Source organism: Bacillus rossius, chromosome 2 (assembly GCF_032445375.1).
Source record: "Bacillus rossius redtenbacheri isolate Brsri chromosome 2, Brsri_v3, whole genome shotgun sequence".
In the NCBI taxonomy this organism is placed as follows: Eukaryota; Metazoa; Arthropoda; class Insecta; order Phasmatodea; family Bacillidae; genus Bacillus; species Bacillus rossius.
The window spans coordinates 11,508,939-11,523,695 of record NC_086331.1 but is presented as its reverse complement, the minus strand read 5'-3'; the positions used below and the strand labels follow the sequence as shown (position 1 = coordinate 11,523,695).

At 34.9% G+C, this 14,757-nt stretch overlaps 1 protein-coding gene across 1 annotated transcript in view; it reads right to left on the bottom strand.

Moving 5' to 3' along the window:
* The window catches only part of LOC134529099 (acidic mammalian chitinase-like), a 48,784-nt gene that overhangs the window by 28,271 nt on the left and 5,756 nt on the right, over positions 1-14,757 (bottom strand). Inside the window, exons 3-5 of the mRNA XM_063362830.1 lie at positions 13,194-13,486; positions 6,033-6,157; positions 37-270 (exon numbers count right to left, since the gene is read on the bottom strand). Coding sequence (XP_063218900.1) covers positions 37-270; positions 6,033-6,157; positions 13,194-13,486 — 652 coding nt within the window. The remainder of the gene's footprint in view (positions 1-36; positions 271-6,032; positions 6,158-13,193; positions 13,487-14,757) is intronic.

Sequence of the window (14,757 nt, the reverse complement as noted above, 5' to 3'; positions counted from 1 at the left end):
ACATCTTCGATCACACAGCTGTTATGTTTTACTCACTGGGCCATCTGAGGAACATCATAGGCCACATCGACAATGGGTTTAGGGGCCGCAACGGCCACGCTAACGAGCAGCTCCAGTTTCTTCTTCACAATCTCTTGCCGCAACTCGCTCAGAAATTCAGTAAAGTGCTGTCGCTCTGATGGGTCTGATTCCCACGCTGGAAATTCCCAATCAAAATCAACACCATCCAAACTGCACTTGGTCAACAGTGCCAGTAAGTCGTGTATGAATCTGAAACAGGCAAAAATGTGAAGCCATGATTAATCTTCATGAAATTATGTTCATCACTATAAGTGTGAGCCTGTATTTGAAACAAAAGACCCAAAAATGTCATCCAACAGAAATTTCACTAAATGCCACAATACAGCTATTTCTTAGACAATATAATCCTAGCTAATGCCTGCCATTAAGTAGTTAACTTGTGTTATATAACCACACCAAGTAATATTTTCATTGTACATTTATTTAAAAAAAAGCATGCATTTAAATAACTGTTAAATGTTACCCTGAATGGAGATAGTGTTTTGCACAGTGTATCTATTTCCCAAAAATTGTTTAAAAAAAGACAAAGGAAGGGTTCCACACTGCACAGAGCCTTGATGAGATGGTATTGCCACAATTTGCGGCTCCAAACCACTTGGACACCGATTTCTTTGCTTATGAAATGAATCGTGCGGGATATACTAAACAAATAAAAAAAGTGTGTGTATACATAACAGATGATGTCTTTTTGGGAGCATCACTGTTCGCTCTCTACAGCACATGCCAAGGTCACAATGTGTACCACAGCCAATGCACATCGCTCGGAGAGATTAGCTGTCTTAAAGCAAGTGGCATCTCACATTTCAGCAAGTGTTATTTGTCTAAATCATGTCCAAAAGTGCCTCCATTATCACATGTACACAGAACATCTGTTCTGATTACTTCTAAGCTCTCTAGAAATTTTGAATATTGAATTTTGCTACACATGGTGTAACAGACTAGGTTAGGACTTTTAAAATCTCATCCTTCTATGCAAATGTTTTTTGGAGTTTTCAAAAATGTACTAGTACTAAAATTATTGATGCATTACAACTGCTGTACATTTTTATCCACCTGACTTAATGAACAATTATGTTAAAGCATTATTATGCTTTATGATTAAACTAAATACATGGTTAGGATTTTTGGTATAGTGTAAATAACAGTTCTTTGTCCAATTTAGAGGTATAAGTGTGTTAGCAATGGTTTTTGTGATCATGTTTTACTATGTTTCATGTTTTCAAGTATTTCTGATGATTTAATTTTTTAAATATTTGGTTATGCTGATGAATGTTATTTTTACCTATTTTTTGCTTGCTTATTTGAGTTTTCATGTGTGCTCAGATATATTTTTTGGTATTATTTTTTATCCTGCATTTACCAATGCCTGGGTATGGAGATGTTTATAGAATTTCCTACAACATTAATAATAATAATAATAATAATAATAATAATAATAATAGTAATAATAATAGTGTGGAACTCTGAATGACATACATTCCCATAGAAGTTAATTTGTGTTAAAAAGAAACAGTGAATGGAAAAGTCCCAGTTACATGGTTGCAGAGATTTTTCATGTACAGTAATGTGTTCCAGGATTGGCTGATTTTTAAAGATGTTTTGTGATTGGTTGTATGGGGCACGTAACCACTTCCCTCCTTCATGGATGGAAGTAGTCAGGTCGCCCACAAGTTATTCGCATGTCATGGTACTGAAAGGTAGTGTTGGGTGACGGTTCACAAAATAAGAAAGATAGTATAGTGAAGAAGTAAATTTCACGGCGGTGGTCCAGGTGATGTCAAATAAAAACATTTTTTTCATACATTTAATTAGAATTCTATGCAGGAAACACTTCTCAGTTTCCTATATAGGCAAAAGGCCCCACTTTGAGGCGACAAATTAATATGTGCGGACCCTTTTGCTGTTTGAATGACCCCACTTTGTGTTAGACAATTCAATTATGTAGAGCTTAATTTCTCTGTGTAAAACAATACTGCTTAGGTAACATTCAGTTGGCAGGTGTTAGGAATATTGTTACAGCCGTCGACTCACTCTTATCTGTGTCAACCGTAAAGATGGAAATGAAGGGAATATGTACGTGAAATGAATCGTGAAGGATGATGGGGAAAGGGAATGGAAGTGAATCTACCGGGATCGTATGTGTTCCTGATATCGTGACGGCCCTGTCATGAGTATTAGGTTCTGGGGGCGGTTCCACCACTCGTGTTTTTCCTTAATTATCCTTAAGGTAGGGTGAGTGGTCCCTATTTGCAAAACATTTTAAATAAAGAGGTTAAAGGTGAACGTTTCCACAAGAACATATTTATTTCCGCAGTTTCAACTAACATTTTATTCAACACATATATAATCCTCTACTTTCTGTGTCTTTATAATTACAATTTATAACATTCTATTTATCACACATAAATTACACATAATTACTGAACCATAGTCGTGCCTATCAGGGATACTGTCGTTAATAAATAAACCGTGCTGTCGGCCATTTCCTATAGCTTATTCTTGGACTCATTTGTCTCTTACTTGTTTTGTGCAGTTACCAACTGTTGCAGACTAATTTCTCCCAAGTTAAGTGACGGTTTTAAATTAATTTATTATTCATAATTTCTACCGAGTTATTGTTAAACTGCGTATTCTTAGTTTTTGAAATGAGAGAGAGAGATATCGAATATTACCAGCTACATGGGCATAAGGCCGTTGTGCTGCGGTCTAGTGTTAAACCATCGTCGCATCGTGACTGGTCACTCACCAATCGTCGTGTCGTCTCGGCGGCGGAGTAGCGTGGCTTCCAACTGACTCTGTGACTCTGACTTCTCGAATAAAATCTCCCCGTAAAAGAAGCCCGTTTTGACCCTGTTTGCGTCTGTTTATTAATAACATAAACAGTTCCGCTTCGGCTCCGCTTCTGACGTCATTACACACTCCCCCTCCTTCCCTGTGCCTATGACCGAGTTTCGCTGCGCTGTGATCAAGGTCGCACCCGCTGAGCGCGCGGCAATCCCCCTGTTTGTTTCTGCGGCCGTGTTATGGTATCGTTAGCAAACATTCCCCCCAACTCCCGCTTCACCTGTCCTTCAATGTTTCCTGCTGCGTTTGTCATTTCCTCATTGTGTCCCGCCGTTCCTGATCGTCTGGCTAGCTATTAAAAAACAAAAAAGCTTTCCCTGGTATTCTACAGTATTTTCGGCCGTTACAATATTATGCCACAGTTAGGGATTGGCTTGAAGACATATACATGGATACACTTGAATAGGTGAAATAGCAATAACATAAAACAACACACAATTGAAGATTTTTACTTGTTTATTTAAATGAAATGTTTCAAATTTACTCGTACTATTAATACTTAGTTATTAGTTTCAAATTTCCTAACTGTTTATTGGCACCGCAGAACACATAAAATTACCAACTGACAGGAGTGACGATGCGCACATTTCATTACCAAGTAAGAGTCTTTGGTTCGGGTTAGACGATATTTACACAGTTTTATTTCATGAATTTGGGTTCTTAATTTTTATTACCTCGGCTAGATAGGTTTAATAGAGCTCAGAGTCTCTCGTTCATCAGACCTCTGATTTAAATTAAATGTGTGAAAATAAAATAAATTATATCAAAAAAATCAGTTTCTCGTAGACAATATTATTAAAATTCAATTTCTCAATGTTTATTATTCATTTAGGGCAGCGATGTGACGAATGTATGGGAGGTACGTGGTGATTAGCACTGAATTGGAGTAACAGACTCTTACGATTTTCTACTCACGTATATATCACTCCTAATGTCTTTATCTTTTTAGATAAAGCCTACTTATGCACGTTTACACCCTAACAATGCATAATTATCATCCTTATTCCAGGATGCCTACAACTTTCTAGCTATTTCGTAGGATATATTTCCGTTGACGTCACGAAGCAGTTCTAGCTTAAGCCGGCCATTACATTCTTTCTCAACCTTCTCAAATAAAGTCAGTTAACAATGCATGACTTATTTCAAATAGCGGCCCGTGATTGGCCGAAAACCTAAAAGCTGTTACATTAATTAATATTAAACTTCCAAAATCTGCGCGCAACAGTAGCACTGAACACAAAATCTCTTATAAATTTTAAATAGACAAATACTAAAATAATAATTTACATCAAATAATAACGGTGTTAACTTTACCGTTTACCGTTTCAAAGTCATTACCTCCTTAGAGGGGTCTCGGTAATTGTTCATATTTCAAACGTCTAATTCAGTCCATAGAATAACATTCACAGATTTATGCACTTAAAATAAATATAGTTTAAAAAACTAAAGAAACATGCTTTTAAAGATTATCAAACTAAAAAGTTAAAAATAATTTTAAAATTTAATTTATAACAATAGTATATAAGCAATACTAGTATAAATGAGAAAAAAGCTTGAGGAGCTTTGTGCCATATTTTTTGTATACTAAGCGCCCCATGCTTTTTTCTCATTTATACTAGTATTGCTTATATACTATTGTCATAAATTAAATTTTAAAATTATTTTTAACTTTTTAGTTTGATAATCTTTAAAAGCATGTTTCTTTAGTTTTTTAAACTATATTTATTTTTAACTTTTTAGTTTGATATTCTTTAAAAACATGTTTTTTTAGTTTTTTAAACTATATTTATGTATAATTATCATAAGGAAATGAGTTACCGACACTACCTATTACCATCTGAGATAACTATTTGGAGTTGCAACGTCATAAAGAAATGGTAAAGTCTTTCCGAATCATTTACAGTTAATGTATGGATATAATCTTAGAATTTATCGGGGGAAAAAAAAACTTTTTTTTTTTTCGGCGTGGCCGGGAGTAGAACCCACGATCGCTGAATCCGAAAGCTGACGTCACAGAAGTCGCGCGCCTTAGACCGCTCGGCTAACGAACGTAATGAAATTGGTGGGACATTTTACAGTGATGAGCCACTCACTCTTAGTCGAAAGAGTTACAGATGGACAGACAAACATACAGGTGAAGCTAATATAAAGCATGTAATAATTACCGTTTTAAATAAATAAAATATCTGACATAGAGTATACAAGTTAAATAAACGTAAATAAATAACTTAATCTGGCGAAAACATTAAAATGTTGCAGTACAATTCGTTGACCAGTCGTCTGCAAAAGCCCACAAGCAAGGCAAACGTGGACGGTATCCTTTGGTTGTAACGTGCATAAGAGACCTTGGAAAATAATTTTGTTTTTGTTGGTCACCATTTGAAAGGACATTATTTTAGAAGCAAGTAGCAAACTTTTTTTTCGTGAATAATTGGGACATGGTCTTGGTCGGAATATGGTCGCCATTGTGCTCTGTTAATGTTCGGCAAGGAAAAATTAAAATTGTTAAAACCTATAAATGTTTTTTCTTTTTTTTTTTTCCCCCGAGAGAGTTCATTTCATTTAAGAACCATAAAGAGTAATTTTTAATGGAACTTAATAGTACTTTGGCACCCTGCAAATTTATTCAAGTGTTATACACATGTAACAGTCAGACCATTGAGCTAGCAGGCCGCCTTAACCGTTACAAAATATAGTAATACATATGCGGCTCAAAGGAGACATAGTAGTGTTAATAATAATAAACTGTGTTGATTTGTCCCTGTATCAATACCCTTGGAAATTAAGTAATCATTTGAAGACAAACAGCAACTGTGTGTGAGAATTAGGACTTTTCAATCTATTTTATTATTTAAATGGACATGTCTATATACTATTAGTAGATCATTTTTAAAATTAATTTGTAGTCTCAAGTTAATTTATTTTACCTTGTCCAATGTCCATGTGCAAACCTGGACACACAAAAATGATTTAATGGATGCAATAAACTAAACAAAACCTGCAATAGTTACAAGTAATATTAATCACACACATAATTAAATAAACATTATATGTAAAATCACTTAACTGAAAGTAAATAAAAAAAAACCAGAAGAGATATAGCTTACTTTTTTCGTTGTTCTGGTGATGCTACCGTATCACCAAAACCACCAGCAGTAGCAATGCCCCCAATGCTCAACATTACTTTCAATTCTTGATTATTAGTTTTTAGAGCTACTACACGTTTGTAAATCTGAAATAAAAAATTTGTATGTACATTCATTCAATAATAGTTACAAAAATCATACTCTGAAAAATGTTAACCCATACATACAACTATTGTTTAAGTGTTTAAGGAAAACATTATAAATACAACAAATTAAAAACCCCAATTTTATCAAGGATAGTTGCAAATAACCACCAAAGATTGACTATAGTAAATATACACATTATTCATGACAAAAATTCACTAATAGTTTTTAATGATATTAATTTTTATTATAAACTAGCTGACCCGGCGAACTTTGTACCGCCTTAGCGTAGCAATGATGCACTACTTTATTTTGTATAGCTGACCTATCTTAGGTATGAGTACCTATTCAATTTGCTCTGAACTGTAATCAATTGCCACATTATAACTGAATGCAGCTCTGTGGGGATTAAACACAACATTCCTATCTTGATATCGATTCCGTTCAAGTTCATTTCGCGCTTCGCGTTGCTCATCACTTTGATTTGCTCGTATATTTCTTTGACTTGCCGTATTTCGAGTTCTGCGGCCTAAGCTTGTACGTCTGGTTGGTGGCATTGTTAAAAACGAAAATCCAACTGAAAATAAAAAGCTCTCATACATTTTCTGTATAACCATGTATACCAAATTATAGTATTGTGTAGTCACCAAAAAGTTCTAAAAATCAATATGAAGCTGTGAACTTACCATGATTAACAAACACTTATTAGCAAACAAAAATCTTCTTAGTCTTTAAAACAATTATATGTTAAACGACATAAAGTTACATTAAAAAAGTTCAAAAATGAAAATTCAACTGTAAATTAAAGAAAACGGTTGTATTCTTCTTTATAAGCAAGTATATCACGCAAAAACAAACATAGAAAATGTTTACATAATGTATTGATTTGTTTTTCTATTTTTAAACTGCAACACAGTAATAACGAATTATGGCATGACAATGGCCTAGGCAGAATGTACACAGCCAGAATAGCCTGCGCCAGCAGCTCTGTACCGAATGTACCGGTACAATATGTAGTAAAACATTAATGTTGATAAATATTTCCTAAACGATACAGTTTCTTTACATCCTCTTTGAAGATATTTGCAGCAAACATTCTGTCAATTCTATGTCAAACGTCATAAGGTTACTTTAAAAATATTTATATTGTACAAAGTGTTGGGTTAGTTTGGAAATAATTTTATATATGGTGGTTCAGTATTCTTAAATTTTCTAATTTTCCGTGAAATTTTTTCTTTCATAAGAACCTTCTCGTGACAATAACAAACACAACAAAAAAAGAATTAGTGAAATCGGTTCAGTCATTTACGCGTGATGGCGTGACCAAGGGAAATAGGAATTCATTATTCTTAAATTTTCTAATTTTCCGCACAATTTTCTTAATTTTTTCTTTCATAAGAACCTTCTCCTGACCATAGCAAACACAACAAAAAAAAAAATTAGTGAAATTGGTCCAGCCGTTCACGCGTGATGCCGTGACCAAGGAAAACGGGTTTCATTTTTATATATATAGATAGAAACTTCAACATCAGCAGCAATACAGCAATTCCATCAACAGTGACCAATTATTAAAATATTGACTATTAAAGTATTGAATTCACAAAAATCATGCTCTACTGTTGTTTTGAATGGCTATTATACATAAAATTATATAAAAATATTTAACTGATAAGAGAATACACATTACCTCTCATCACACTTTTTTTGGAAACATAAGGACACAGCTATCAAAGAAATCTCATATTAATCTACCCTTCCTCTTAGCATTGTCCATATTTTATTTTAGTATTTTGCTCTCCAACATGGCATGAAAACAAGAAATATACAAGAGAACATTTAATTAGAAGCTTACTGTGTATGTAAAATTACCCTTCCACTTGTGAATTCACATAAAATTAAATTATTTTATTTATTTTTAGGATTTTCTGTACCCAAATGTGAATGTGAGAGTGCGACCGAGTGGCGCGAGACTGTGTGTGTGGACAGGCGCAAGGTAAGGGGCGAACCACTGTTGAGACTAGCTCCAGTGAGGAGTGCGAACTGCGGTACTTGACAGACATTGAGTGACTTGCGAATAAACATTTTTATGTGCCAGTGACTGATGATCAGACATTTTTAAGTACAATTATTTATTAGTAATGTAAATATTGGGCTATCCCTTACGAACCCAGTTCCCCACATTATACTCGTAACATTTTGGTGTCAAAAGTGGGATAGCCCTAATTAATAATAGATTTAGTGTACAGTATTTTTAAAAATTAAAACATTTTTACAAATTTAGTTAGTTGAGAATTGAGTTGGTTCAGGAACAGTAGTTACTTTTGAGTGTAGTGGTAGTAAAGTTGGTGTTAGTTTTTAGTAGAGGTTTAGGTAAGCTCGTAGGGGAAATTACAGTGCAGTCACAAGACAGTAGTGATAGGCTGGTAGTGTATGTGGGCACGAAAGATAGCGGCTGATAAACTTAAAAACATAACGACTTTCTTGGCCGAGATGAATAATAAAATGGAGAGTAACCAAGAAGAGATGAATAATAAAATTGATAACAGCCAAGAAGAGAAGAAGAATGCTATGAAGACTGAGATTGGAGACATGAAGAAGAACCAAGAAGAAACTTAAGAGGGGTCAAGAAAAGATGCAAAATGAAATAGTGGCTGATTTTTAAGAGACAATTTGTGATTGGTTGTTAGATAAGGTAGTGTGATGAGCTTCCTCTCGTGGAGGCCAACCATTTTTGGTGTTGTTTGTTGTCATGGTACCAAAAGGTTGTGCCAGGCAGCAACTCACCAAATAATATTTAAATGTAGTAGAGAGCCAATTTCTCGGCTGTGGTCTAAGCCAGGCTGTAAATAATCTTTTTGACGTGACGTCTAATAAATCTATTAACGCCGGCTGCACGCACGAAAAAGGATGACTAATTGTCCCGTTACACACATTGTCCCATTACGCTCATTGTACGCTTGCGCCGGATCTATCTCTCTTCCACTCGATTGGAACAAACATCCATATGACTTTTTCGAGGCACATTAAACTTTAAACACTCCCATTCATTTCCTACTTTTCCTATCATCGTCCTATCCTTAACAGAATAACACAGATTGGAAGAAGTTAAATAGCAAACATGTATAAAAGTTATAGTTAAAATAATCTCTTTGTTAAAGTAATAAACATATTTGAATTAATGAGTGTAAATAAAAGTAAATTTATCAATTAAATTGTAGATTTCATTTCACTCCTTCTTTGTATCCATACAAAATAGCGACAATTCAATAAAAAAGATTCAATTTTATTCATAAAAGTATGCCATCATTTCATCAATGTTTTGTTATGACGTTGTCACGTTAAACTATCGTCTGTAAACCAACTTAACAGACAACCAATTTTTCTGACTTTAAATTGGAATTTAGTTTTGGGCCACGGTTGTCAGTATTGGCTCACGCGACCATGTACAAGTACGTGCAGAATTCACATCCAGGAAATAGGTGTTTCTTGGTCGTATCCAGTTACGAGGTAATTATTTGTGGAATTTCATCATTGGTTTTTAAGATCATCACTTCAGTTTTCAATACCAACTGAACAGTAAAATTGTGTTTCAGGGAGTGAACCATCATTCTGCTGTTTTGTGAAGATAGCGTGGAACTGTTTTTCTGTTATGTATTGGCGGACACTGAGCAATTTTTGGCGAAAAATAATAAACAGACAAAAAAGTTTATTTTGAATTATTTTATTTTTACCAAAAAATCTTCTTGATTTTCCGTCAAATAATTGACGTAATTATTCTGGACTTGAAATAATTTCTCCAGCACCACATAAATTTGCAAGTTGTTACAAATTTGTACAGTTTTGGATTGTTGTCAGTCTGACCTGTTGCATTAACATACAATGACAAAAGCATGCACTAAGACTTTTATCAATATAAAAAAAAAGAATAAAATGCTTGATGCCTATAAGCAACATTGTAGTGTTGCAGAACCCTGCCCTCCTAATTAAATAATTTTCTTTTAAACTTCTTTCTGTATAAGTAAATATAAATAAGTCAATGTTTTTAGAGTGGTGTGTATATTATGAGACAGTAGAATCAGACGTTATGGTTATTAATATATGTTAATTTCGCTTGCTATGTGGTTTAAGAAGGTATTTTGTATTTTAACAGACGTTTTTAATCATTACTATTTTTTATGAAATTATTCACAAATGAGCCGTTGTACTAGATTTTTACCTGTTTAGGCCTACTTTTTCAGGTTATTTCGAAATAATTTTATTTTGGTAAAGTAATTCGTATTATAATTATTGTTCTTAAATTTTATTAACGTGTTGTAATATAATTATAAATCACGGGACTGTGTCTGGGCTGATGTGATGGTTAGAAAGAGAGGCATGAGAGGCCTGTAAGTGTAAGTGAGAAAGGAACAGTGCTTCCCCGCCAACCGAGATAAAGACGGTAATTTCCCCCCTGTATGGGAACCGAGTGATAACTGCTGTCTCACGGTGTGGGAGAGAGAACGAGAATGGGAGTCCCCGATTTCGAGGTGAAATTGAAAAGAGACTGATCAGGGGAAGCCCAGAGTTCTGTGTGTAAAAGGTTTTTTCATGTATTGTAACTTGTTCTGTGATTGGCTGATATCTGTAGAGTGAATGAAGCGTGCGTGTGATTGGTCGGTGAGGTCATGTGACGTCTACTCCCTGCGTGGAGGAGACGAGTTCATGAGATCACCAGTCGTCTGTCGAACGCTGGACGAGTAGGTCGCGTTCGATGACTTCTCGCTAAATTATAATGTAATTACGAAGAGATAATTTCACGTCGGTGGTCGGAGCCAGGCCTATTATTAAATCAACCTAATTTTTTATATATTTCGTTTCGGGTATAATTAGAAATTACGGCCACCTTCGTAGGCGATTTGGCTCGGGGCGAGATTCGTTTTCGCTGGGTGCGGCCCTGTTAGAGGTCGCACCATTCTTCTTGTACTTGCAGTAAAACATTACTGAAGGACTTAATCGACGTTATTATTTTATTATTAAATCTCATCAAGCGAACTGAAGGCAGTTTTCGACGGCAGATATATGTGTGAAACGAGTGAATGAAACATTGAAAGTGTTCTGGATTTTTCGGTGCATCATAATTGGAAAGAATAAAACAAAAACTACAATCAACGTTTTAAATCTTTTTATTTTGTAAGTAACGAACCGTTACAACATCTAGAACATATTAGGGATGGGCCAGTCAAATCCTCAAATACCATAAAATCCTTAGTATTAAAAGGATTTGATATTCAAGGAAAAAGATTCAAAGAAAAATATGAAAGGAAATAAAGTAAATTAAAAATTCAACTGATAACCTCTGAAGTTTACTAGGTCAATATTTTCTTTATACCTATTGTTTTAAGACATTGTATTTTTGAACAGGTAATTATCTATATAAAGTTATAATATGTATTGTTTCTGGAAACTTATTTCATGAATAAAACATTTAAAGGGTTAAATGTTTCAACACCATAGTTCATATTTTTCATTTCTCATACATTATTTTATTTTGCACCCTTGAGCCTCAGGTTCGGATTCGAGGGGTATATTCAAAGTACTCTTAGGGATTCAAATTCGAGATTCGGATATGAGAAAATTGGGATCTGATCCATCACTAGCAAATACCTATTGCTTAAGATAAAGAATGATTAAAGACGCGCTAATGAAGTAATGATAAGACCATCCCATGCAGAATGTTGTGGACAGCTGGACAACTGGCCAGCTGAGTGGTCATCAGAGGTGGAGGAGTGATGGACAGCTCAGGAAACAAGACACTGCTCACTGCAACACCCATCACGGTGTCGAACCCAAGGTTCAAACATTCTCAACATTTTACCCACCATGCTGGATTTTTTTTTACTACTTTCAGATTTCCCTGAAGAAATATTTTGGAAAAAGTGACCATAGAAGCTAAATTGTATGCACTGCAGTGACCATGACATAGTTGGTCAAGCACAGTATTTAGATTACAGATTCCTGACTTGACACTTTAAAAACAACAGATGGTGTGAAGTTCATACCTGGCCAACAAAGGAAAAAAACCCTGTGACAGTGCCTTCAAACAAAAGTAATGACACGAAAATGCAATAATCCAACATTGGGTAGGGGGGGGGGGGGAGAGGGTTTAAGATTATGTCCTTAAACATCTTGCAAATTAAACCAGATCATTCAGTCAACATCTCTTGAAGCTCACCTTAGGGGCATACACAAGGATAGGGGATGAAGGTTTTTACCCCCCCCCCCCCAATCCTAAAAAAGTCTATAAACATATATCCCCACAAAAAAAGGAAAGAATTTGTATATAAAAAGTGAGTAAAACGGTTTTATCTCCCTCCCCGGGCCAAATTCTGCATTCCTCTTAACTCACGCTGACGTGGGTTCAATTTTACTGAGAATCTGAGTTGGAAGAAACAGATTGTAAGTGCATAAAACCTGCAATGTTTATGCTACAATTGTTCTAGATAAAACCTAAAACGCTAAATAGTTATCACTTTAACTATACACAGCACTGATGAAGAGAAACCAGGGAAAAAAAAAGGAAAAGTATATATACAAACTAACAGCACATACAGACATAAGGACATCTGGCTGGACTTAAACATGTGTTTGTGCTGCATCTTTAATGAGATCACAGTCTACCTAAGCCACCCTGTACAGGCCTAAGCAAATGATAAAACCTGCAACAAATTACGTACTGAATATGTGCACTTTGAAACAGCACAGCATAAGGCTGTGGACACGGCATCTAGGAAAAGATCACTAAACCTGCACAGTTTTCCATTCTCTAGACATTAAACAAAGAAGTGCATTGAGTTGGGGAAGAATAAGAAAAAGAGATATCTCATAAACTGTCAACTGGCAGCAAATAAATCACAATATATTCATTATAATGGTCATCTTGAAGTGGCATAGCTATGTGCCACGTCACACCGCTTGCACAATACTGTTTTACATTATATGTGAAGGTCATATTCAAAACTTATAACTCAACTTAACCTTTCAAAAACAGAAATTACTCACATCTGTGTCTTCTGGACTTGGTGCCACCGAACAGTTTTCCACTGATGCAGCAGCTATAATTATGTGAGTGCATAAAAAAGGATCAATACTTTCTGGCATGAGTTCCGTCGATGAATTTTCGCTGCTTGGCATTGAATAGTAACACACGAGCTTGTAACCATCACCTTCGACGGGCTTCTGTTGAACTGAAGTGATATTCAGTTGTGCATCCACGGTATGATTCTGTCCAGTCTTACTTTGCTTTAAGGCAGCTCCATATGCTTCTAACCTGTGTTTCCATGACGGCAGTTGAACTAAAAAAAAAGTTATTCAATTTTAAAATTGTTAAATCATTTATGATTTAGATATGTCACAACCAGAAACCAGACATAACTCATTTAAAACACATATTGGCATGTTCAAACTTTTGAGTTTTTTTATCTGGGCTTTGCGTCTCATAGACACAAGGTCATTAAGATGGCAACACTCAATAACAAGGCAGGAACTTCTGGGGAAGAATCGGCTGTGACATGCAGCATTGCCTGGAGTGATCCAGGAACAAACATGCAACACTGAAATCAGGATGGCCGGACAATAATTAAACATAAATCTTCTGGAGTTAAAGTCCAGTGTCTTACTACTGTGCCACCCAACTGCAGCAAATGCTGATTACCATGCATGCAGGCAAACACACATATACGAGATAGACCTTTTGTAACCGTACAGCTGTACAAAGATAATGATTAACAAGTTTATCAACACTCAGCATCTGGAGGTAATACCATTCAAAATAAAGTTTAAATTTAAAAACCAAATTTATATTGGAAAATAGACCTGATTAAGTCTATTTGCTACATGGAGTATGCTGATAGAATATCATAGACACATATTTGATTTGTTTACTAATTTTTTTTTTAAATTTTTCTTCTTGTATAATTACTGAGGACAAACCTTACAAGTAGTATAAGCAATTATAATAGATTATACATAATAGTAACAAGTTTAACCAATTAGTAAATTATTTTAGTAGCACTTGCAGTCAACTCAATTAACAGTGTATCATTGTTTGTAGGCATTCTAAATTGACTATTATTCTAAATTCACTAATTTTCTGTATTTTTGAATTAATTTTTTGTTTTTAATTTTTTTTGTGTCCTTTGTCTGTGGTGTCTCTTGTGTATTGTGTTTGTTTTTTTGTACCGTGCACACCCCTGTAATCTCTTTTCAGAGTGTTGGTGTGCATGTCACAATTTATAAATAAATAAATAAATAATAAATTTGTGGTATAGTAACTCCAAAGTAGTTAGAAGCACTGATAGTACTTTATAACATGTATTTAGCGTGTTAATATTTTATACAGGAAAAATACACTAGCAATACACACTATATTGCAAGCCTGATTTGTTTAAACAGATAGCATAATTATAATCCTTTATAATTCAAAACTTTCAGCAAAACAGGCTCAGTAACTTTATCTCTTTTCCACATGTGGCCCAACTCTCGGCAATGGCATCTCATCCATGTACATCCTGTCCTTGTGATACATGCTCCCACTTCAGTCCCACAAGAAAAAGCACATTGACAT